At 40.9% G+C, this 27,228-nt stretch overlaps 1 protein-coding gene across 9 annotated transcripts in view; it reads left to right on the top strand.

Moving 5' to 3' along the window:
• HTR4 (5-hydroxytryptamine receptor 4) overlaps positions 1-27,228 on the top strand; it is a 164,548-nt gene that overhangs the window by 98,199 nt on the left and 39,121 nt on the right. For all 9 annotated transcript variants that reach the window (XR_014508773.1, XR_014508774.1, XM_083430893.1 and 6 more), the window contains 2 exons: positions 4,300-4,453; positions 7,275-7,843. Coding sequence is in view for 7 of the 9 variants with exons in the window: in XM_083430893.1 (XP_083287019.1) it covers positions 4,300-4,453; positions 7,275-7,843 (723 nt within the window). In the remaining 2 variants the exon portion in view is untranslated. The remainder of the gene's footprint in view (positions 1-4,299; positions 4,454-7,274; positions 7,844-27,228) is intronic.

Here is a 27,228-nt window from a genome sequence, read left to right on the forward strand (position 1 = left end):
CTGATGAGACATCTGAAGAGCTATTTGCACATGAGTCTTATGTCTTGAATAGGGAATGATCAGGCCCAAAATATTCAGAAGTGACTCTAATGTTTGAGATAGTGAACTTAGAAAGACAGTGCATGTATTTCTTAGTAGTAGGCAACTTTCAAACTACCAATGAATGTAATTGCAAAACAGAGATTTCTTAACACTGTACAGTATAGCCTTTGCAACACCACAAGAATCATTCTTTTTTAAGGATTGGCTTTGCAACTGTGTTAATCAGTCCCTGCTTGCTGCTCCTCCTTCGATTCTGGGCAATCCTGCTAAAGCTCTGTGCAAATGAAAAAGAACCAAGAAGGCTTTTCAGAGGCTGGAATTAAAACAGATAAAATGTGACGAAGCGTCCTGTTAATGCTCAGTTCTCTACGCAGCCGCAAATAAACTCAATTCCCCTTAAAACATGCCTGTTCAGAGGTAATGAAGGAGAACTGTTGAAGAAAAGGAAGCAAGAGCTTTTGAGGAAAGAAGTGGGATTGAGACCAAAGTGGCTAAATGTAACCTGTTCATGCAGATAATAAATGCAGTATGATGCTTTAGAAGCCTTCCTCTGTAGTGCTCAAGACTACAATGCAAAATATCTTGGATTTATAGAAAGTAGACCTAATGCGTTGATTGCTGAGCTTGTGAACTGGAAAATAAAACCACACAAGAATAAACAACAGAACAGATGGCTGAGGCATAATCTGAGGCATGCAAGGCACGTTATGCATCTTTATTTCTTTTTTTAAGTATTTGAAATGTGTGTTCTTTCCCTTTTCTATTTGCTACTATTGCCGCCACCTTCTCCAAAGTCTTCGCGGAACTCTTACTTTGTTTGTTTTCACTTGGCAGTATATTTATTTGTATTCCTCGTTAGACTAATTTAGCTCTGTTGAGCAGTTTCATCTGAAATAGATCTTGTTAGAAGAATGGGTGTGGGGCACTGTCTTTAGTTAATTAGGAGTATTAGTAGTTGCTTTTATTTGGGACATTGTTAAGAACATAATTGAGCAACCTGCTTCCCAGATGCCTCCAGGGAGCCAACAAGCAGAGTTTGAGGGCAGTAGAACTCTTTTCCATTGTTGTGCCCCAGTAACTGGTATTCAGAGAGATGCTTTCTCTGATCCTGAAGATGGCGTGTAGCTATCCAGCATGACTTGTAACTGTCAATAGCCTTTTCCTCCAAGAATTTGTCCAATCTCCTTTCTTGCTAGTATATGGGGAGACAGGAAACGTGGGTTTATGGCAGGGATAGCCATTGTGGTGTCCTCCAGATATTTTTAGACTACAGCTCCCATTATCCCTGACCATTGGCCATGCTGTGTGTTTAATAGGATAGCTGTTGGGGTTTGTGGAAGCTCCCAGGCTAAAGGCAGGGCAGGTGAGGGTGTGGATGCTGTGAGATTTTGACCAGCTTCGGCCCATCTGAAGCTGATACAGGCTCGTCTTATCTTGAGCCCAAGCAGAGCGTCGTCACACAGCAGAAGGATAAGCAGGTAATGTGCCACATGCTGACTTTATTTACAAGCTATGCTGAGAGCATACAAACATGCATCCTGCCTCTGTAAGAGCAGAGAAGCAACTGTCTCTCTAACAAAGAAACCGAGAGAACACTGAAAAACAGGAAACCAGTGTAAGTCACATCCAGTCTCCCATTCCCGTGGGAACCCAACAGTAACATGGACTGTGGAATGCAAAACAATGTCTTGTGACATGCATTCGCTGCTCAGTGAGGAAGCAGAAACCAACATGTGTGTTCATGCATGCAGGCTTAAGGCTGAGACAGACCTGAAGGTACCATCTATCTCTGGTGATCTGATGGGGATGTAGTAAACCTGCTGCCTGGTAGGAGTGCATCCTACTTGCCTCTACTTGTATATTTGTAAATAAAGCAAGCGTTTTAAAGTGCCATAAATATTCAGTGCACTCCCCTACAGAGGAAGCTAAAATCTGGAATGTGCTGCCATTGGAATTTCTTGCTTCTTGTAAATGGGCAGCATGTGATAATATAGAAGCATGTTTGATCCTTTGGGGTAAAATATATTTCTTGGAATCTTTCACTTTATTTATATTATTTATATATCTCCCTTTCCATATGGCATAAGGCAGTTTTACAAAATCAAATAAGGATATATAAAATTCATAAAATGGTGTAATTCTTAAAACAACAGCTTATCAACTTTCTTTTAAAAAATCAATAGAGAGCAATTAGTAATAGCAGCAGTATGGTTCAATAACTTGTCTGAACATGATTTTTTAATGTGGACATTAATTTTTAACTTTTCCCAGGTATTTGCAGGAAATTTATTAAACCATTCCAGATAGAAATATAGGGAGCTCCTTGGTGCTCCAATTAGCTTGTGTAAACCTAGTGCAGCCTGGGGCTATATTCAGTGCTGCAAGAGTTGACTTCTGCTTGTGCATTGACACTTTCCTCTTATCTCCTAACCCTCTGGAGTAGATTTAAAGAGTGTATGATAGGGATGGAGAAATCCTATTGCAGTCCTTTCCATCCTGGTTCTGAATGTGGATGTCTTAAAGTATGTACAGTTATGCAGCAAATGACACACATAGATGCTGCCCCAAGCAGATTTGCAGTGTTAAAATTAGAAGAAGAAAAATAGAGTAAGCCTTCAGATCATCTCATAAGTACCATGGTCTAACCAGCTGTCAGAAAGGTTTAGTTCACAGATCTGTGGTCCATTCTATGGACTGGTTCAGTGGAACAGATTGGGGCCTCTGTGTGTGGGGGGGGTGGCATTTATTACCATAAATGCAATGAAATCTTCTGACATTCCTAGTGTGCATGGCAGGGAGTGTTGCAAGGCAGGGGTGAGGAGGAGACCAGATTCTGTGGCTGGAAGTCTGTTCTTGATGTGTGCGAGTGTGCATGTTGTAGGTTTGTGAATAAGGATAGAATTGTGAATGAATGGAGACATACAAATATTGAAATTTAATCAGCAAGAAAGTTCAAATCTCAAGATGTCCCTTTCATAGAATTAACTATTGCTTAATAGTTTGTTTAACCAAAAGTGATACTGTCAGCTGCAAATGATAGAAATTGATAAACCTGTGCAGCAGAACTGCCTGGCTGAACTGTCTCCTTCATTGTGGTTAATTGAATATCATCTGGAAATATTCCCATATCATTTTGCTACTTCTGATTCAATGCGTTAATTGCCAGGGGAATTTGCAGTCCTTTCATTTCTCTTTCTATATCTAATCATGTTCCTTTCCTCTCTTGATGCAGAGAGAAAACACACTATATTCTGCATAAATATTCTCTGCAAAATGCCCATTTCCTGCTAGCACAGCAGCCAGCCTTATCCAGCACTCTCCAGTAGGGGTCTCTTCAGACGTGGGGAAAAATTAACTATTGGAAAAAATTAACTATTCTTATAAAGGGGAGATTCACCAATGAGGATTGGAAGAATGATTGAGAAACAGTTTTGGCAATAAGCAAAAATAAATGTTCCATAAAAATGTTCAACATTCTGTTAGAATATGTATGTGCGTTTGAACAAGTTAAAATAATCTATAATTTATAGATATTAGAAAAAGCTATTTTAAGATATTTCAAGATGGCATAGTATTCCTTGTGTTTTAAATGAAATAGCATAGAAATTAATTATTGTAAAAATTGGTAAAAAGGTAAAAAAGAGAAGCGTTACTTTCTTCCCACTTAAAAGTTAGTTTGATACATTAAGGTTTTTGCTGGCTCCCTGCTAAAAAGGCTACTCAGCTTTATCTGCTTTTCCTATCGATCCATAAATGCTAAGAAGCTGTGCTTATTGTTGGATATAGTCTACTAGTACGTGACCACCTGTGCAGACCTTTCAGCCCATTAGCATAAATATCAGCAGGAGGGGAAATCTGTGTCAGATGCAAGGGTCATTAGAATCTTCCTCAGAATCTTGCTTTCCTGTTCTTCAGATAACGACAGCTGTTTTTCAGTTTACCAAATATTAACAGTTTTAATGCTAAGCAATCTTCTCTACATAGGTTGGCTATATGTGAGCTTTAGCTTTTACATCACTTTTATTGCACAGTGCAGTGTACACTGATGATACTGTATTCATAATAATACGAATAGCCAGGATTGTACAATTTCACATATTTCTGCACAGATGAGAGAAGCATTAGACTTGCTCCCCTATGCTTCTCAGCAAATTGCTGGAAGCCAATGCTTAAATTTCACAGATTTGAAAAGATGGGACTGGTTGAAGAATGTTTGGTTCCTTGTTTCCATTAATTCTTTTTTCTTTCGTCTTTCAGGTACTATGCTATCTGCTGCCAGCCGCTGGTTTATAGGAATAAGATGACACCACTGCGCATTGCTGTAATGCTGGGTGGCTGCTGGGTAATCCCAATGTTTATTTCTTTTCTCCCTATAATGCAAGGATGGAATAGCATTGGCATCATGGACTTGGTGAGTAGACCCTAGTTGTCTGGTGTGAAGTTAAATTTTGTATGAGCAGGTCTTGTATTGACCAAAATCCCTCATCTCTTTAAATAGCGTGCAGTTTCACCCAAGAAGATTGAAAGAGAAGTTCAAAATTGCTTCCAGACCATTTATATTACCAAACTTAGGGTCAGAAAGGCAATTTCACTTCTGTCATAGTGTTGGCTGCTGTGCCTAGGAATTTATCACCTTCCCTTGGAAATCTGAACCCCACCTGCCACTTTATTTTACTGAAATGACTCTGACCTTTGTGCACACTCTAGAACTCATCACTATTCTTTTCCATTTGTAATCTGAATATTTTATCATTCACTCGATTCACTTGTTCCACTCGTTGCTAAAGTTGACAGAGTTGGTTCTAGATAGCCTCCAAAAATATCCTGTGATTCTATGAAATATCATTACTGTGAATTTAAAGAGAATGAAGTCTTGCTCATGGAATCCTAGAAATGGAAGTTCCTGTAAAGTTGCAGTTCATCCAGAGTCCCTTGCACCGAGTCATTACAAAGTGATTGACGATCTGTAGTTCATTCACAACTTTTTAGGGCTGAAATAAATATTGCATGAATCTAGCATAGCAAAACCCTGATGGACCACTTTTGTTTGTTAGTTAGAAGTAGTTTTGAGAGCAAGCAATTGGAAGCAGCTAAGTGCTATAGGGAGGGAATGCGTAACCCTTCTTCTGATCATCACTTTTCTATAGTGCAGCGGTTCTCAACCTGTGAGTCCCCAGATGTTGTTGGACTACAACTCCCATCATCCCTGAGCTCTGGCCTTGCTAGCTAGGGGTGATGGCAGTTGTAGTTCAGCAATATCTGGGGACCCACAGGTTGAGAAAAGCTGCTATAGTGGCTCCCTCTGAATCACTTCTACATACATATGGTGCTATGTGGAATTCCAGGTGTGTGCTTGCAAAGGTAAACACCTGTCTCGAATTCATGAGGAAGAAGCATATCTGCAGGACAGTTACTTCAGAAAAGCAGTAGAAAGGCTAGTCAGCACTTTCTCCTCCCCTTTATCTTCCAAATTTCTGCTTTTCAAAGTGGCATTTTAGTAAGAAAAGCAGCCACCCAGATCTTTATTTACACCCACATTTTGTTTAGTATTACCCTGATTTTCAAAAGATAGATTTAAGTCTACCCTAACAGATATATCTCCCTTATCTGGAAGCATAATCTGGAATCCTCTCATAACCTTGGATTATCTCAGCCCAGTGGGTCAGGTCCACAAAGGCAACTGGGAGAATTGGTCATGTTGCCAAAGTACATAATGTCTGGATTTAGAAGCTTTTTATTGGGCTGTGGGACATAAAGTTGGACATTCTGAACCATTAGGAAGAAGGTAAAGCAAATATTTAAATGTGTAGTGAGAGCAGCAATTTGCATGCTATGATTTAGGCCAAACAGTGGAAGGGACCCTGACTAGATGATCCCTGGGGTCCCTCCCAACTCTACAATTCCATGAAAGTCCTTGAAGGAGACATTAATGATTACACGCTCACTCTGAATATCTGCTGTGGTCTGACAGGGATACTGAGTGACTGACAGATCACAGTGACATCCATGATACCTTCAGAACTCATTGGCTAACATGTTGTGAAAGAACCTTTTCTACTTCTATCTATTTCCCCCTCCCTTCCATTGACTTCCTTCCAGTGAATGTTGTTTTCACTTCTGTGCATTGACAACATGCCACCTTTCACAATAACAGTTCTTTAAATTGATCCTCCTTACCATCTAGTAAGCTTGCTGTCAGCCTAGCATGAGGGACAGTTGGCAACTCTTTCCATGAGACTCAGACCTGATACTTTCTGAAAACTGCTTTCAGTTCATGCTCCATTTAATTTACAACCATGAACTACTACAACTGTCAAGAAAGAGATGGGGTTTTTCATCACCCTGCCTTTCACAATCAGTACTAGCAGGTAATGATGGGCAGGCAGAGGAATGTTCTATGCAGTCAAGCAGTCACAACCATTGCAATAGGCTTGGTGCCACATTTCTGTAAGATTCCACTGATGGAATTATTTTCTTTAGCAGCCTATGAGTAATTAACATTCCTTCGTTCCTCTACTATGCTTCTATACACACATGTGCAATATAGTATCTGCAGTATGGGCATTGATTCAGCAATAACAAGAAGATTTGGGCATTGTGTAATCGTCCATCCCAAAAAAGGTTCCATTACATTTTGAATTGCAACTCATCCTGATATTTAAATGTCAGAGAATAAACATTTTCTTCACTGCATGATAAACATAAAACATTCAAGGAAGATAATAGAAATGGAGAGAAAAATATTCAATAGGTCAATTCATAACTATATTTATTAATTTTATTTCCCAATATTTATTTACCATTTGATTTATAGAAGTGGTTTACAAACAGAATAAAGAAATAAAATGACCAGTAAAAAAAATTAAAAACAAGTACTTTAAACATTCAAAAATATTTAAAATCAATTATTAAAACACACACCTACATTTTACATGTCTGGATAGGCTTGCCTAAACAAAAATGTTTTTAGCAGGTACTGAAATGAGTACAGTTAGGGTGCCTGCCTGGTGTCAATAGGCAGGGAGTTCCGAAATGTGGGTTCTGCCGGTTACGCAAAAGACACGGAATAACTGGGAAATGGTACAAGGGTTGGTGGGGAAAGTTCCAGATTCTCAGCTGTGTTGTTTTTCATTCCACACATGGGCAAATGAAGCAAAGAGAAGACAATTAATGATCAGAGAAGCTATAATATGTCCTTGTCTTTCTTTGCTTTTTTTGTTCATCTCCCTCAGGTAGAGAAAAAGCAATTCAACAGTATGTCCAACTCAACTTACTGCATATTTATGGTCAACAAGCCCTATGCTATCACCTGCTCTGTGGTTGCCTTCTACATTCCGTTTCTGCTAATGGTGCTAGCCTACTACCGGATATACATTACAGCCAGGGAGCATGCTCATCAGATACAGAGTCTTCAGCGTGCAGGGGCCCCAACAGATGGGAGGCCACACCACCCTGACCAGCACAGCACTCACCGTATGAAGACTGAAACTAAAGCAGCCAAGACCCTCTGTATAATCATGGGGTGTTTCTGCTTATGCTGGGCACCATTCTTCATCACAAATGTAATAGACCCTTTCATAGATTACGCAGTTCCTGCAAAGATATGGACTGCTTTTTTGTGGCTGGGATACATCAATTCAGGATTGAATCCCTTCCTTTATGCATTCTTGAACAAGTCTTTCAGACGTGCCTTCCTCATCATCCTGTGTTGTGGTGATGAACGATACCGAAGGCCTTCCATCTTAGGGCAAACAGTCCCTTGTTCCACTACTACTATAAATGGATCTACACATGTGCTAAGGTGAGTGGTTGTTCAAAACTGGGTTGAGAAAAAAGCAAGGATAATTCTGTTTTCATCCACTATATGGGAAAACGGGGATGGATTTTTTTGTACTGAAGTAGCCAGGGCTATGGCTTGATTTAGAAGAGCTGGCATGTGCACAGTTCAGTGGGTTAGCCATGGGCCTCCCCTCACTCAAATCTTCCTTGCTGCTCTCAGTATGGCAACAGGTATGAAAGAGGTATCCTGCGAAGGGGATCTATAAATGGAGCTTCATGGTGGAGCACAAGAGGAAAGGGGGAACATATGAGTGCAGAGGAGTATTGTGAAAAGAGAAGGTGTCAAGGGAAAGGAATGTCTCCACAGATACCAGAGATATCTCATCTAGTAGCATGGTTCACCTGGATGTACTTGACAAATGTGCATTTTGTTAATACTAAAGTTGATTGTCCTGCCAAGATTAAATTCCTTGCAAATTCCTTTGGCACCTATCAGAGACATGGTGCAGTGCCACTGTCTAGTCTCAGCACGGGCTAATATGTATGTCACACTGGGATTCCAAAGGAATCAATCAAAATGTTTTGATCCTAAGGAATTATTTTACAGATATCAATTTAAATCATTTACTTTGTAAGCACCAAGTCAGTATTTTTTCTGGCTGAAGTGTTACTATAGGATGCATAACAATGTTTTTGTGGAGACAATGAGTAAGACGTGGTCTATTATTAACAGGCCTTTTGTTTAAAGCTCACATCAAGTTGAACAGGTATTGAACAATACTGAAAGTTTTACTAGTTATTGTTTATTTGTTACTGGTATCTGTCTATCTCGAGAGACAATGGAGTGCACCATCAGGGGTGAAGTCAAACTGCTGGAGAATCACAGCACGTGCTGTGGCTGCAGGGACTGGTAATAGCTGCTGCCTCCCACATTGTTTTTGCTGTGTTAGCAACAGCGAAGGAGCCTCTCCAGGACACAAGCCTGGGCAATGTAAATTCAGGTCCTGTACTGCCCAGATGACAAGATCCCCCTCTTGGTCTTGCTGATGTGGTCCAAAGGAAAGCAGAACAATACGTTTGGCAGCAGGAGTTGCTAGAAGGAGACATACAAGATGCCATCCAACCGTCTTACAAAATCCACTCTGGATTTCTGTAGGGTTTACTCCTTAGCCTTTGATTCTCTCAAATATATTCTGCAAGGCAGTGGAGGTTTAGGGTCAGAGTTTTCCTTTTTCCAGATGGGCTACCTTCCCAGGTTGATGAGCCCCACCTGCCCCTCACTTCCCTCTACAGCCACGCAGAAACCACCTTCAGCTGTTGGACCCATTATTGCTCTCATCCACTTAATCCACCAGAGCCTGTCTTTGCATGCAAGGAAAGTCCATAACTCATTGAGAGTTTGAGACCCATTGGCTACCGTCACATGTATAGCCCACCTTTTCTACATCCATTGTTAAACATGACTCAGTGACCATAAGAAGCAACACATCACCTAAAAGTCCAGTACAGTTTCCCAGAAGAAACAGTAAAGAACAGATCAATCAGATGCTCAGAAGAACCAAACAGTTTTTACCATGTATAAAATATATGTTAGTAGGCATCAGTCTTATGTCCAGGATATGGGATCCAGAAACATCCAAACAGAAAACCAGTTCAAGTAAAAATCAAAGAAAAATGACTCAGTTCCATGACTCAGTGCTCTAAGTCTAGTCTTTTCTAAATTAGTTAATTTGTATAAGTTAATTTGTTTTTAAGGGGAGAGGGACAGGGCTGCCCTGGGAGTGGGCCCTAGCCAACGGAATGGCTGGGGCAGCTTCTATGGGGGGGATTCATTGGGACACCTGATCTCAGTGATCATGGGCATGGGGATTTCTTATTGTTGCTGAGATAACAAAAGGATTTTTCCTGGTTTGTAGGGTTACCTACAGATTGTCAACCTTCCGGCAAATACAGTGGTACCTCGGGTTAAGAACTTAATTCATTCTGGAGGTCTGTTCTTAACCTGAAACTGTTCTTAACCTGAAGCACCACTTTAGCTAATGGGGCCTCCTGCTGCTGCCGTGCCGCTGGAGCACGATTTCTGTTCTCATCCTGAAGCAAAGTTTTTAACCTGAGGTACTATTTCTGGGTCAGCGGAGTCTGTAACCTGAAGCATATGTAACCCGAGGTATCATTGTATTTGAGCTCATGACCTTAAATATTTTACTTAGCATTAGTTGCTATGATGACTGAGGCATAAAACTTTCAAAGGAACAGAGGAGATTGTGTTTCTTCGGCCTGTTTATATAAAATTGGGAAATGCTGAGGCACTAAGATTAAACTCCACTGAACAGCGGAAAAGCTTGCTTCATCATGCAGGCTTCCATCCATCCTCCTCCCAGCTGGAGATTCTTTAACGATCGAACATAGCCTCTCAGGAATGCCTGCTGTGCACACTGCTTCATCAGAGAGCAATTATGTTTTGGTTTTCTCAGCTTCCTGAACTGATGAAGAAGGTGTTTGTTAGGTCCCTATGTGGTTGTAAATTTTACTTGGGGTTTGATAATAGAGACTGGTCTAATGGTGATCTGTGGTCCACTCTGCTTACCTAAAACTGTGGGGGCGGGGTTAGAGCTGGGGCAAGTGGGGGCGGGGAGTTAAATTGCAGAATACATTTATATTTTTATTTTTAAAAAGGTGTCAGTGGAATAAGACAAGAAGCAAGTCTTGGAGCAAAAGCATGGATCCCCCCTTTCCTCGAGGGCTCATCATAATGTGTCCAAACTGTGTGTTGAAGTTTAAAATTGCATGTGTTATGACTTCCAGTGCTTGTGGCCACCTGGAAGTCATGCTGATGAGTCACAAGTGGGGGAGAGACATCATTAAGGAATTGGCAAAAATGTAAAGGTCTCTCCAGCTATGCTGATCTCTGTGTCAAAAAAACAACAGGGTATTGTTTGGAGACACTTTCATGCTCTCAGGGCTCATGAAAGACTTTCCAAAGAAGCAAAACCAAGTCTTTTTATCCAGGGGTCAAATGTAGTCAGTGACTGCCTATGCCTTTTTGTGTCTGACGAAAAAACTCGGCCACCAATCAGCTATATAAGATGAGTTTGTTGGATCGGGCCAATGACCTGTCCAGGCCAATGTCTTGTTCTCACAGTGGCCAATCAGATACCTGTGGGGGCACCTGCAAGCGGGATCCAAGCACAGGAGCACTCTCCCCTGCTGCAGTTTCCAGCAACTGGTATTCGGAAGCATTAATGCCTCCGACCGTGAAATATAGATTTATTCCAGTAAGCAGTAATTTATTCTTTGATATCTGCTGTTTTCAAAACAAATTTCATCCACAGCTACAGAAGAGGATTTGCAGTGAGAAGAATGATACATCTGTGCAAACTGGGAAATCTGTGCAGCCATTTTAAATTTATTATATATAAATATTTGGACATTTAAATCATAAGCAGCACTATGCTGAAGGGCATGATTGAATGCATTCCATACAGTACAGAATTTAAGTATTCATCTTAGTTTAGATTGATTCCTGTATTTTACAATTACTAATGATAGGTTTAGGTTTCAGTTCCTTCCAGCTCTAAGCAGCAGGTTTGTGAAGCAATGAGTGTAATGAAACATGAGTTTTCATCGCACTCAAGTCAAGATGCATCAATTTAAACACACCATTTCTTTTATCTGAACAACAAGAAAGCTTTTGATACAGACTTTACTAAATTTTGCAGGATTTCTTTCTCTAGGAACAACAACAAGAAACCAAGCTGAAATAGTTAAATATAAGAATTATAATGCTATCTAGTATATGTATACTTGCACGGCAAATGACTCTACAGGTGCTGGCAAACGTCTTTAGCTTCAGTCTCAGATGTCATTAAAACTTGATTCAAAGGGAGGAATGCAAGCTCCTGAATTCTTCTGCTTAGATTCAATTCCAGTCTGGAGAATTGCAAGCATCCACTCACCCCTAAACCCACAAAAGAGAAACTGCCAGTTGTCAAGAGTAACTTCTTCTAGCTGTGCAAAATCATCAAAAGCAAGATTCCTACAATCCGATGAGACAGGGAGATCTTTGCTGCTCCTTCCTTGTGAGTAGAGCACATAATGCCAGTGAATTTTTCCTACAGACTGGAAGGACAATGGAATTCCATATGTAGCTGGACCTATTCTGTAGTGTGAAAATGGATTAATAATGCATGGAACACCTTGTCTGAAGGTTCAATTACGCCAGGTATGGGGAACCTAGAAAACTTCAGGTGTTACTGGATTACAGCTCTCATTGTACTTGACCATTAGTCCTTGATGAGTGGGACTGATGGGAGTTGTAGTCCAACAATACATGGAGGGCCACAGGTTCCTCACAGTCCAATAGTGCCTGATTATTTGCGAATGTTGGCAAATTTCTCCAGTGCTGAGAGGCTTATTGCCTCTGAACCTGGAGATTTAATCAAGCCAACATGTCTTACATTTGTTAAGACCTACCCATTGTATCTCTCTTAAAAGCCACCTTTTCAATGTTTCAATGCTAGTTACTTTATTCCACATGCAATTGGCACACAAAACAACTTTCAAATCTGCACTACGTTAGAATATTATCAGGAATATGCTGGGTTTGTGTGTGTTGAGGGCAAGAGTGTCAGTCTCTTATGGCCCCTGGCAGGTGATGCTAAGTCCAGGGTCTCCACAGAGGAAAAAGATGCTACAGGGATTGGACTCAGGGGTTGACTGATAGCAAACATGCCAACCCAGAGAAGCAATAGAAAGTACCTAGTAACCATATCCATTTACTATGACACGGAATTCTTTAAATCTTGTGTTTATATGAAGATGTGCTTTCTTTTCTCTCTCCTGCTGGCTGATTTAATGTGATCAGAGCTAAGAAAGCCCTTGCTAAGTTTTATTGCAGGGTACCTTAACCCACTCAGTGCAAGACTCAGCCTGAAGCAAAGCATTAAATGTAGCAACGTAAAGCAGCATCACAAAACAAACTAGGGGAATAGACAAGCGTTGCTGTGAGGGGTGTGTGACAAAACAAGACCACTTGGTGTCAATCTGGTGCCCCACTGTTTTTAAAGTGACCTTTAAAAAGCTCTATGTGAGTCAGAGCCATAATTTTCTTGACTGCTATGATTTTAGGTTCCTTTGTATTAGCTTTGCCTCCTACGTAAATGGCAGAAAGTAGCTTGGCCTTCAAAATACATTTTATGATAGCATCCTATAATGAAACAGATTTCAGACCAATATTCTTTCCTGCTGCCTGTCTCTGACTTTGGGTAATTCTGCTAAAATCCTGTTTTCCTCCATATTTCCTTCTTTGAAGGCAATGCCAAGGTTTAAACATTCACGACAAAGCAGGGTTTACCTGCACAAAAATATTGGGGTAATTAAGAGAAAAAACATGGGATGTGGGTGGCGCTGTGGGTAAAACCTCAGTGCCTAGGACTTGCCGATCGTAAGGTCGGCAGTTCAAATCCCTGCGGTGGGGTGAGCTCCCGTCGTTCGGTCCCAGCTCCTGCCTACCTAGCAGTTCGAAAGCACCCCTAAGTGCAAGTACCGCTTTATAGCGGGAAGGTAAACGGTGTTTCCGTGTGCTGCGCTGGTGCTGGCTCGCCAGCTGTAGCTTCGTCACGCTGGCCACGTGACCCGGATGTGTCTTCGGACAGCGCTGGCTCCCGGCCTCTTAAGCGAGATGTGTGTGCAACCCTAGAGTCGGACACGACTGGCCCGTACGGGCAGGGGTACCTTTACCTTTACCTTTTTAAGAGAAAAAACAGTGTGCAACAGACAAGCATTTCTTGTTTTCACTTTGTAAATTCTCACCAATACAGTTTTCACCATCAAATCAGACAAAGTAAAAACGTGAGGCTGAGATGTATATTGATATCCTTATAATTTTTTTGTTGCGATTTTATACATCTATTACTGATGTCATTTGATGACATGGGGCAATCAGCTCTAAAATATGTCCTCCTGTTGCTCTCTGATGTAATTGACTAGCTTCTTTCAAGGACTACAGTTCACCAGAAATACCTTGTTCTCTTCATATGACTTTCCTTTAATCTTCTCTCCAGTTTTTACATTTCTCCCCCCACCCCCCACATTAAGCAGAGCCCTGGAGAAGAAAGTCTCCAGAGACAGAATAAAATCATTCATTATATTTTCAGGAAAAAATTTCCTAACCATCAAAAAATAATTGAGCACTGTACAGGAGGAAGGGAGCTTATCAGTTCAGCTAAGGATACCTTGCACTCACCCTAAATTGTCTTTTCTAGTACTGGACAGTATTTCAAAGGCAGCTCTTTCATTTCCCATTTCCTTGGATTTCCAATTTGCTGACCCTCAAAGCTGCCACACTAGTCATTTATCACAAACTTTCAATGTGTTTGTAGCTATTAAGGAAGGTAGATATATTTCTCAAATGATGTTACTCTGTTGTTCGCAGCCTGCATCTTGCTTAACTTATGTGTCTCCCAGAATGCCAGTGATAGTGGAAGTGTGTTCTTGGTTTACATAGCTAGAAAGGGCAGCTGATGGGTGGATTGTCGAGGTGAACAAACTAAACCTGCTTGTTCAGGGAAGTTTTTAATGTGTGACATCTTAGTGTATTTTGGTCTTTGTGGAAGCGGCTCAGAGTGGCTGGGGAAACCCAGCCGGATGGGCAGGGTACAAATAATATATTATTATTATTATTATTATTATTATTATTATTATTATTATTATTAAACCTGGACAGAGCCCAGTGGATAACCATGGGACATACAGCCACTTCCTTTCTGAGTAAAGAGACTGTGTACAATGGACTTGGGACCTGCACTTGTTGTGTAAGCCTTTCTGTTGTTCTTCTGTTGTTCTGTTGTTCTGGGAGTAAGCAATTAATTATATAGCAGATAAAACAGCTGAAAACAGTTTCTGTAACAATGCTACACTGTTTATGCCAAAAAGCCAATGCCAACATTTTTAATGAAGCATTTTTAATGAGGGAAGTTCTTCCTCTCATGCAGAGCTATTTAGTGCACAATGTTGAGGTATCTCAGAAATAAAAGTGAAGGCTAGTTGAAACATCACACCATGCACACGGGTACACAGATTCTGTGCAGTGATATACTAAGCAAATCACCACCACCACCTCCCATATGAACTTGCCTTCGCCTCTAAAATGTGCGTTTGGAAGCACTCCTTTAGATGCTATTCTCCGTGGTGGTTGAAGACCACAGATAATACTTTTTCAGTGATGGTTCCACATTTCTGGAATTTCCTCCCCAGTTGGTTTGCAAGGAACCAACATTCAGGCTTGATATTAATAATTTTTCATTTTGTTTTCACTTATGACTGGAGCGATCTGTAATTTAGCTGCTACTTTTTGTGATCTATTTGTTCTTAACTACTTTGGGATTGTTCCAGTTGCAGATGTCTATGGATTTATTAATGCACTTTTGATAGTTCATAATAGAAAAGCTGGATATAAATATTTTAAATATGTAAAAAAACAACAAAAAGCATAACATTTGAATCCTGCTTTCCACAGGGCTGTAGTGACTTATTAGTGTTGCCAGAGTGGGTGTGGTGGTCTACATACATGCATCCCAGCATAGAGAAAGGAGTTATCTCTAGCTTCCAATGCCTTAAGTTACAAGCTTCAGTTTTCATCAAACTATAATGCATACAGTTTAGGAGTGACAGGAAAATGATGCAACTGGCTTCCATCTTTGCGAGGAATCAAAGGTCATGGGTATGTTTCCTTTCGTATATCCTAATGGTGAACATCTCTGTATAATAGAAAACAGCTTGCCTAATTTCCTCAGTTTGGACATAGAAGAGTTTCTTTAGAGGATTGAAAACATTAGAAGTTTCAAGTTCTTAATTAAATTTATGTATTTTGCTTAGATGTAACATTCATATATTTGTCAAAGCAGTGGCATTTGCATTCATTTGCTACATTTATTGTAGAACCTTTTTTCTCAACTCTTCTTCATATCCTTGCCTGCAAATATCATTATGCGTTGCTTTTTTGTGTATGCTTTTTATTACTCTCCCTCTCTCTGAAGAGCTTTTAAATTGATACTTTGATGGGGAAGACTTCATTACATTTAACAGAATGTCGTTCTTAAAAGAATCCTGAGTAGCCTGTAGCTATATTAGTCCTGTTGGATTTTGCTCTCCACCTAAGTAAAAAAACAAACTCTAGGCTGGTAGCTCTCAAACCTCTTTTTTTGTAGACCATTTGGTGGACCAGTTAATAAAGGTTTGTTTGTTTACATATCAAAGCACATACATAACTCATATTTTTAATTCTTAATTAGTATCATCACCCAAACAGTACCACATTATGAAAATTGTGGGCTTTAAATCACATCCTTTAAGTGGTAAAGTCAGTGCGTTTTTTCCTAGAAGTACCCAACGGTACCACCACCTTTTTGCGAGGAAGGGGGGCGCTCTTGGACCCTGTTAGAGCATCACACCTTTCCCCCCAAGCTCGGGAAGTATTTGCCCAGCTTAGGGAAGGAGGAGCACTGCTGACAGGATCTTGGAGCCCTGCTGCCTTCTTCCCAAAGCTGGGCACAGGAGGCCTCTTCACCTGGCCGGCAAAGCCACAGTAGGTGGGTAAGTGAGGGAGCATCGAGCAGCCAACTGGCCCTCCCCATCCAGCCCTGGCATTAGGCCACTCCCCTCTCCCCATATAGCAACTAATAAAAAAGCTAAGCACATATACACACTCTGCACGTCCCCATGTTATATTCAGTTCATTATGTGTAAAATAGATATGATGTTGGTTGTTAAGCCAACTCAGCCAGATGTGGAACCGGCTAGGGTCCTTGGGTAGTAGGCTATGGTGGAGATGGTGGGGGTCTCAGGTGTACTGCCAGGGGTATGGTGGATGTTGACTCCAAATAACCTGCCCAGGGGCCATTGATGAGGAACTTACACACATCACTCTTGATAATCAGGAGGTCCATTCCCACTCAATAAAGTCCAATGCGAGCCTGTCCCCCTGGAGTGGCAAGTCGTGTCCAGTTTGTTCACCTTCATGGGTTAGGCCTTGCTTCCTGGGGGAGAGGTCACTGCAAGTGGGTCCACAATGACTCTGCCTTACATATAATAGTCATTTGGTTTATAGATAGTACTAGAGGAGGAAAGCCTTTGGTATTTTCATATTTCTGAGTTCTCCGCCCAGGACTGTGGAAAACATGTTCTTTCACTGTTGACAGAAGTGGGTCCTGGTCTTTAGTGATGTCAGTGTCTTAAATTTACTGCAGAATAAGGGGAAAAAATGTAAAACTGGCATTGAAAGAAACCCTCTTTTGTTCAGCTACAGATAACTGGAATTAATTGCTAGCAGGGGGGAATGCTCACAGTTTGACCCTGATTTGTACCTTAACAGGAGAAGGAGCTAGACATAAAAACATTAATCTTTGTGCCACAGATATGTTGTGTGTGGATTTAAGCTAAAACTCCAGTACACAACAAACATATACATACAATGCATGCCATCCTAATATTTTTTACACAACCAAAAACTCACAAGCAATAGCTAGAATATGTATTAAGTAAATCAATACATGAAACAGTATGTGTTGTCCTTTTCCAGTCCATATTTTCATTGCAACTATTTGGTAACAAAGTACCTGACTTATGTTTCCAAAATACTTCTCTAATTTTTAGCTGTTTATACAATTCTTCCCCTGAGGTTTGTACTCATTCTATACAGCAAAATTGTGGGGATTCCTTGTCATGCTTACATGCAAGAAAGGAATTTTACTAATACAGCCTGTGATTTATTTGTTCTTATGTGACGCTCATGTTCACAAATATGTGTTTTAATTTTTCTTGTAGTCAATACCGACATAAAATATTGGGCAATGGCAGCACACTGAACACAGGAAATACACATGAAGGAATAATCTTTCCCCTGGGGAGAGATGCATGGCAATCTGAACCCAACATTTGGTTAGCAGCATGCAACAAACTATTTTCATCAAGGCAAATGCTGCCATGGGCAGACAAACTTGCATGCTGAGTGCTGATTGTCCCATTCAAGGCAGAAGAAATGCCTTTGCTTCAACCAAAATTCAGCTTCCATGTTGACTTTCCACTGTGGCAACTGAAAGTAATTTCATGGCCCTTTTGCTGAAAAAGCAAGAACTTCAAAAGAGAGGCTGAGGTGGAGGCAGGTGATGAAAGAGGCTAAAAGCGGTATGGGTAGTATCTACAGATTAATGGAAACATATTGTACAGATATTTCTCAGCAAATGCTGTTATGATAAAGGGAAGGAAGAATTCACTTTTCGCAGCACCACAAGCTACCTGCTTTCTTAATTATCCATCTTAATTTCAAAATGAATCGGTATAAAGGCCCACTTACTTAGAATTTAACCTTCATTAACTTCTACTTTGAAAATGCATTTTAAAATCCCAGAACTGAACTTCAGAGATAATTAAACAAGACATCATAAGAAATGAAAAGAAAGCTGGAATTTCTATAATGAGCTGTCTTGCACTTTTGCTTTTGTTTTGACAAGGTGTTTTGCCAGTATTGGTTGGCATCTCCAGGATACTGGGCATCTTGCTGTATTTTGTGCCTTGGCTTCACAGCTGTCAGCAACTCCAACCAGTCATAGACGATACCTAGGGCCAGGAGAAATCCTCCATTTCTGAGCCAAAATGAAGTTATCTTTTTGAAATTTACATTCCAAATTTTATGATGCAATTCCCCAACCAAAACATGTGTATATTAGGGGAAAGTATGTGTGTAAATGCATATGTTAGTGAAAATAACATACAGAAATGCATAGTATTGTGAAAACTGCAAAAATGTATATATTGGAGAAAATATGTACTAAATCCTGGTGAAATTTTAAAGGACTTTTTTTAAAAATTGCAAAGTTGATTGATGATTTTTTTAAAAAAAAAATAGAAACTCAAAATACTGTGATACACTAAGCTTTTGTGGAACCATGCCTGGATGCATAAAGTGTCCTTATTTGTAAGATATGTACATTGGTACATGAGGGGGAAAGATGGCAACCTGTAGTTTATGGTGAAGGAAACATGGTTTGGGTTTGTGGCCACTCCAGACTCCTGGTTAGGGTTCACATGATTGGATTTTCTTCCATTAAAAATAAACACCCATGCATGTATAAAGTGTGCTGGAAATATCAGGCTAGAACTCCTGTCCTTGCAAGGTAGTCAGCTATGTGCTGGTCTAGAAGAATGTTCAGTGGTGTGAGCAACCAACTGCTGTCTGAAGTTGAGAAACAGCTATACCATTTCTGGTATTTAAGACCTAGTCCAGAATATCTTTGGAATGGAACATTGACAGAAAAACATTACTCAATGAGCTTGAACTGACCATTTATTTGTTTCGGTGCGGCAATCCATTTACAATAGTTCACTATTGCTTTGCCTTTGACAGATGAACAGTTAGAATACAGAGACGCCTTAAGAGCGTTGTCAACACTCCTACAAAGAGTGTTTGTGCATTTTCAAAAGCTGTAAAGCTTAAAGTCCAGGCAGCTCTAAAGGTATAAACATCTAATATGTCACCCTTCTCTTGCTGAAATATATGTGAACTGCCTGCTGTAGAGGTGATTTTATCATCATTGCTCCTACCCACCATCCTGAGGTTTCTCAAGCAGCAGGTGTCCTTGTCAGGGAAGTGAACCCTGAGTGGTTCCCCCCCCCCAACCACTAGGAGGGGGAAAATGTAAATAGAGGCAGATGAGAAAGCACACAGCAGGACATAAAAGGCTAGTGGAGAACCTGTCTGACTGCCTTAGCAATGATCTCTGTCTCTTTCCCTTTCATGTTTGCTGTTGTTTTTAATATCTGGCCCTCTTTCTTAGTATTTTCAGAAATGCCCTCACTGTCAAGCATTGTGTTAGTCTTCCAAACCCTTCTGCTTTACATTTAAAGATCAGGCATCTTGGATATCTAATCCAGCATGAATGTTACAGATACAACAGTCAAGCATGCTATTGTGGCTGCTGGATCGATAGGAGACATGAAGCCTGAATTCTCATTATATAAGCACCATCAAGCCGCATCGCATTGATGACAGATCATTAACCCAAATGGTATGTGCTGCTGTTTTAAGTCCTGCCATTACAGGGCAAAGGCCAGTAGCGTCTACAGGAATCAGTGTCTAGGTGCAGAATCAAAGCAGGAAAAATTGACTGAGTTGTTTAATTGCACTAAAGCTGAATACCTTCAATGTCTAAAATACATCCAGTTTCTCTTTAATTATTTGTTGAGTATAAAAGACTGTTGCAGTTACTGAGGCAAAAAATAATCACAAGAGTACAAGTACTTTGGCTCTGTCTGGAAGTTTAGCGAATTTAATTGTGGTATCCCCTGCCCCATTATCCATGGCTATGGCATCTTGCTGTCCTTATGATAATTGTGTTAAAGTTGTTTTTAGAAATGGTTTAACAATGAAGTATTATGTGTAGGGTTTTAATCTTAACACCTTTGATCCTTCCAGTATTTGGAATGTCTATTAACATATTAATGATCCTTACTAAATCTTCTTATATGAAGCTACTGTGATAATTGCATTTGCTGAGTAGGTGTGATATACTCACCAATCTCTCTGTTAGCTTTTCCCATGTAACTTTTGAGTATGTGGGGAATGTTCTGGAATGATTTCCTTAGAGGCGCAATCATGAAATTGCTCTTGTGTACAGGGCTGATTCCAGGTTTGACGATGCCCTTTATGGGCCCATCCAATTGCAAATGAATTTGGGGGAAAATCAAATGTTTTGAAATGCACTGGAGCGGCACTGTGTTGGGCGCTCTGAGATATTGCAGGGATTTTGACATGGTAGCTCTTAACTGACAGGACAGGAATAAGTGCTGGGGAGCCTTGTGGCAGGTGCTGATGCTGACCCTGCTTCATGTGAATATTACAGGAAGAACAAGTGACCAGCAGGAAGTAGGACCTGACAATATCTTAAGATTTCCACATAGGCCAGTGGTCCAGCATCCTGTTCTCACAGTGGCCAACCAGATATATTCTAGCTGTGTACAGTGGTACCTCGGGTTAAGTACTTAATTCATTCTGGAGGTCCATTCTTAACCTGAAACTGTTCTTAACCTGAAGCAACACTTTAGCTAATGGGGCCTCCTGCTGCTGCTGCGCCGCCGCTGCATGATTTCTGTTCTCATCCTGAAGCAAAGTTCTTAACCCGAGGTACTATTTCTGGGTTAGAGGAGTCTGTAACCTGAGGCGTATGTAACCTGAAGTGTATGTAACCCGAAGTACCACTGTATTAGTACATGTTGTAGCTGCAATCATAATATGCTCTGGCATGATGAATGAATCCACACTTCTTAACAAAGCTTCTTTCTGTTGCATTTAGCAGTCTATGTTCCTTTTAGTGCCTGGAGTAATATCCGCAATGTGTACCATTTACAAAATAGACCCATCTGTATCTGACAGTTCCTATGTATTTGGATGCTCTGACAGTGTGGATAATCAGGCTCCTGTGAGCATCCCAACCTATGGCTGCAGGGCACTAACGTTCAGTGTTGCACAGTGTTCTGAATAGGGCTGCAGTTACCCAGCTTTGAAAGTTTCAGTAGCAAGAGTTATAAATCCTGCAAAGGAGAGAACCTCTTATAGTTGTACTGAATAAAATCAAGATGTTTATCTTCTACAATGGGAGAATGTAGAAGGATGGGTAGCAAATGGGAGTTAGAGCTTCAAAATACCAACAGTAAGTAAAATGTATTCTAATAGGAGTCTACACTGGAAGAGAGAGATAACATTGAATGCTGAAACCTTTTGTTATAAGATTTGAGATAAAGCCATCCTTGTGTGTGGTGTTGACTCTGGAGATGAATATATTTACACCCAGGACACCTTGAGCCTGGAAGCCACTGGCATGCTGATGCATTCAACTTTATTTTAAATTGTTATTGCCATGCTGGGATATAAGCAGCATGAAAGAGCTGTCGGTGTCTGAGCCAGGTATAGCCTGGAAGCCTAAGAAAGAGAGTGCTGGAATGGTCTGTGGGGCAAACCACAACAAACCAGAAGCCAAGGCTTAGCACAGATCCGTAACATAATTATTCGCACACTCAAAGAATCCTGGAACTTAGTTTGCTAAGAGTGCTGGGTATTATAGCTCTGTTATGAGGAAACTACAGCTGCCATGATTCTTTGGGAGAAGTCATGTAACTTGAAATGTGTGCTGTGGATCTTCCCTTGGTAGATTTAGCAAGCAGTAGTGCAGGTATGAGCTGAACTTAAGAGTCAAGTCAGTATCAGAGACTGTGAACCAATCTGCATTTTAGGAACTGCCTTTGGCATGACAATTTCTCCCAGGTGTATTGTGGGCTCTTTTATATAGAGCTGACCAAACTGGAGGCGGAGTTTGCTTGGAAACAGAAAAGATACATATCTTTAGAGTAAGGCTGTTCTTGTGGTTCTCCAGCTGGAGGCTGAAGTGCTGAAATTCAGATGCCAACAATTCAAGACCCTCACCCCACCATAGCTTGACAATTTAATGTTTGGTGCTTAATATTTTGTTTTCATATTTGTCATGGGTCGCTTATTAGTAATATATTGTTTTTAAAAACTGAGAGAAGAAAAAAAGTGTGCAACTCAATTAATAACCTGCCTCTACAATTTTGACAGATGCCACTGTTGTTTTAGTTGGGAAAATAGCATGTATAAATTGGATTGCCAAGGCACAGCTGCAAGCTCTGCCCTGTACCTTTGAAATCCACTACCACCATCCTGGTCATATTTCCCCTGTGCCACCCTACCTTCTTCTTCTTTGGCGATCACTCGTAGCCGAGTAAGATTGTCTTCCATAGACACGGTTTTAATAATGAGTCCATAAGTGACTGTGGAGGCCAATTCTGGACCCACACGTCCTTCCACAGTGGGGACATTGGTTTCCGGGTGGGAGTTGATCATGGTGTGGATTTGCCAAGCGTGCCTTCCTCTTAGCACATTTCCCCCTTGCGTCCTGAGTTTGAGTGTCTTCAAAGCCCATGACACCTTTGGTAAAGGCTATTCTCCAACTGGAGCACTTGCAGGCCACTGTTTCCCAGTTGCCACCCTACCTACAGTAACAGGACTCTGGGTATGCCACACCAAGGGCCAGTGTGAGGAGTAAAGGTGGATCTATGTCTTCCTTCTCTCGCAATGTATCACAGCCATAGCATATCTCTTTAGGTCTTCCAAAACAGAGTCATTGTTTTGAAGGATAATGAAAAACAATGACCTTGCTGCTTAAGGTTGCACCGGATGTCCACAATTTGGTTTCAGTGTAATTGTCAGTCCTATGACATTGTATTTCTGACTTGAGTATGCATGCTAAGTAACTTAAATTAAATATTGTTTCAGCAAATTAAATATCTGTGCTGTTTCATATGCATGACTGTTTCCTATTTCAATATGCTTTGCCCAACCAGCTTGCATAATGAATTAATTTTTGCATTGTGCAGTTTGGGAGCATTGGCATATAATAGGAATATAATGTCCTTATGGGTCACTGAAGCCCATTGGCAACAATTTCCCAGGTGTTCCATTAATGCTTCTCTCACAGATGAGATGCAGGCAGCTATGCTTGCTCCCAGTGGCTTGCCTGCATCCATATTTGACAGTTACTAGTCATCTCTATTTTGCTTTCCCAGTTCACAAAATCCTTCAGGGTGGGTTGTGATTCTTCTGTCATTTTCTTTTCCCTTTCCTAAGGAAGCCCTGCTGCCTCAGGCCAAAGGCCTATCTAGTCCATCATCATCTCACTGTGGCCAACTGGATAACTCTGGAAATCCCACAAGCAGGTTATAGGAGCAAAAGCCCTCTCTCACTGGTGTACCTGGCTCTGATTCTGGATGTATTATGTAGCTATCATGACTAATAGCTTTTTATAGTCTTGGTGTTCATGAATTTTCTTTAAGAGCGTAACAGAATGTTCTTCCAATCACTGAAGTGTAAGAATAGCTATGATGGTATGAGATGAAGCATGAAGCACTTCTGTCAGCAGAAACATTGCCTCCTTATCAGGTATCACATTTGCATTCTCCTGGACTGGCAATAATGGTAATAACCCTTATTCAATGTCTGCTACCTTGAATCGAATTTTTTAATTAGCAAGAAGTCTTTGCTGATAAATTAAAACTTTATCTGTGTTTTCAGGATTTCTAATCTGATTGCATCTGAATGCTTTTTAGCCACCAGCATAGCCACTGCTTGGTATAAAATCCATCCTTGCTTTTCCCCACATGGCCTTTCATTTGAGTAACAGTTATATTTGTTTTCCATTATTCATGGCATTCACGTCTTCGTATCTCAGAGGTCTTAGCACAAAATTTGTACAATGTTAGTTTAGTACCATGAGAATCTGGAGAACGAGAATGAAAGACAGATTGATCACTGTTAGGTGAAGAGCTTCATACAGTGTTTCAGACAAAGTGGGGACCTTGCTCTTAGGTGCTCAGAGCTTCTTTCTACTGCTTGTCCAATTTGGTTGGCTTCGGACATCAAAGGGATAACCTTTCTGTCTAACATGCAAGATCAATATTTGTTCATGTTGAATGTTAGAAACCTGTTCAGACTTTCCCTCTGTTCCTACTGTTCTCCTGTGTAATGAAGAGATGCACCAACCAACCTCACCTTATGTTCAAGCCGCTTAATTAGATAAAGGAAAGTATTATTTGTGTAGTAGTTACATCAGATGTCATGCCACCTGGAAAATCCGTTGGGGTTGCAAATATTGAACCATTATCATAGCATGATAGGTAATGTTTGACTTTTCAAATACCCTTGGATTTTCCATGGCAGTCGCTCTTGACTGAGGAAGGCAGGTCAAGCGTATAATAGCTGCTCTTCCCAGCATTATCAGGTGCCACCATGATTAAATTTGAGAACCTTGTGAGTTGGACTGGAGTTCTGGGCGCAACCCAGGGCCTGATAGTCAGAGGAGGAACTAAAGGTAATTCCAACTGAGATATGCATGCCACAGCCCTTAATACTCCTGGTCTAGGAAGTCATACAACAGTAGAGGGCCAACCCAGGGTCGCTGACTGATTCACAGCTCCCAAATCTGCTGCCTTTCTTAAATCTGGCCATTCTGTCACAAATGGAGGCCACCAAGTTTCCTCTGCACCAGCAGCCTGTCTGATTTCTACCTGTCAGCTGATCAAGAAACTGTCTCCTCTCTGGCCTGAACCCCCCTGATAAGACCCTCCTCCCCACAAAAAGTGATAGCCAAAAGGCCATGGAATAATGGCGTGGATTTCTATGCAGAGGAAGATTTGCATAGTACTAACCTGGCCATTTCATAGTAGCAGTCACTGGTGATGCTATTTTTTAAAATGTCATCATTCAATTGAATGAGTATCTCAGCTTGTAGTAGATGGTTAAGGCATAAACCCTACACAAATCCAGAGTGGAGTCAAGAAGACGGTTGGACTGCATCTTGTGCTGCATCTTCCAGCAAGTCCTGCAGCTAAGCTGGTGCCAAATGTCATTTGCTCCTGAAACTGATTCTCTGTGTCTGCTTTCCCTTGGACCACAGTAGCAAGCGAGGCCGAGACGGCGGGGGACAGGTCTTGTTATCTAGGCAGCCAAGGGCCGTCATATGCACTGCCCAGGTGTGAGCCCCAGGGAGGTCACTTTGGTGGGAGGCATCAGTTATGAGTTTCCGGTCTCCACAGCCACAGCAAGCACTGTGATTCTCCAGCAGCTTGACTTCAGCCCTGGAGGTGCACACCATTGTCTCTCGAGACAGGTGACAACAACAAAAAATAGATGGCAGCAGAAGACAAAAGAGGCATACAGTTTTTATTAGTCCTAGTGCCACAGGCAACCAGCTATATTGTGAATGTAGTTTAGTTATTTATTGAGGAACACACAATAGAAATCTGTATCCAGCAACCTCAGGATAAATCCAAGCTTGGGCAATGGGAAGCAATTACTCAATCCAGAACGGGAAGGTATATTCTCCAGCCTAGATTCTTTCAGGTCAGCAGTTTACCTTGAGAAGTGCAGCAAGCCAAAGGTTGATCAAGTGAAGAGTTTCCTTATTTGCTATTTATATCGAGTCTGATTAGTACAGTGTATTCATTTTGCCTACCAATCCCTGACAGGAGCAGTCCATGGTAGCTCTTGACATTCTTGGTGCAAGCCTCTAAGTCTCCATCACAGAATAGAAACCGTGGGCAGGGAGGGAGGGAGAAAGACTAGAATGAGAGAGATAGTTTTAGTGTTGCTGTATGATTTAGTGCAGGCGGGGTGTCAGAGAGAACAACACTTTGAGAACTTTTGTTTTCTCGCTGGGATTGTTAACATCAATAAGGAACAGTAATCAGAAAGCAACAAAGACTCTGTGTTCAGTAAGGCTTTGCTACAAGATAATTTTCTGATGAGGGAACACAAAATGACTCATTAGTTATTCCACAGCTGCAGAAAAAATTGGAGCGAAGTGGTGTTAAATGTTTCCTTTTCAGGATCCCAAAGGTCAGAAATGGCATCCTAGTTGCAAAGCTGTGGCTGGCCTGTAGAACAAATTCTGTCACTGCCCAGTGCATGTTGTTGGGGGAGCATCTTGGTGGTTCGTCTTCCTGATTTAATGTGGTAGTTCATCCTGTTAAACAAATTGGGAGCTGAAGGGATTGGTGATGTCTGGAAAGTCAGTTCAAGAAGATTCACACTGATTCTCTGTTTTCTTCCTTAATGACCTTTGTCTCTCTGAATATTTAAAGGTCCCCCCCCCCCCGAAAGAAACTTACTATTCAATACTATGGAGCACTATCACAATGCAGCATCTCATAGGACTAGGTTACCTGAAGAAACTATTTTCAGGAACTTGCTTTTCCCGTCCTACAGAACACAAACTGTTTTGCTTCATTCAAAGTCTATTTTTAAATATCTGGTGGACTATGCCTGTATTCAGTCTACGACCTTTTCTACTTCTGAGCCTTTTCTGACATAGCAGAGCTCTTGACAATGTACATATCCCCCCCCCCCAATCAAAAAGCTGGCAAATGCTTTCAGCAATTGCTTTCAGCAGCTGCTTTTACAATGAGATGGTTGCGTAATTTCACATAAAGGGCTCATCCATTTTCATTCTCATCTCTCAAGCTGTTACGAAAGCTGCTTACAAACACAGTGTTACCAAGTGTCTTTTGGTTCCTTCCCCAGAGTTTTCTGAAAAGAAATTTGGGCAGATTCTTGATGAAGTGCTATTTTTAATATATGTATTTGTGGTCTGTTTTTAAATAAATATAACAGCAATATAAAATAACAACAAGAAAAAATACCAACCCACTCCCAAATAGCAACCCCCACTAATACTAGTTACTTCATTAAATTATGAACATTGATTTTATAAATTTCCCAATCTATGGGGTTTGCCTTGCACTTTATTGCACCACTATGTGATGAAAAGGCTCAATTTTCCAGCA

Source organism: Podarcis tiliguerta (assembly GCF_965153285.1).
Source record: "Podarcis tiliguerta genome assembly, chromosome: 2".
Taxonomy (NCBI): domain Eukaryota; kingdom Metazoa; phylum Chordata; class Lepidosauria; order Squamata; family Lacertidae; genus Podarcis; species Podarcis tiliguerta.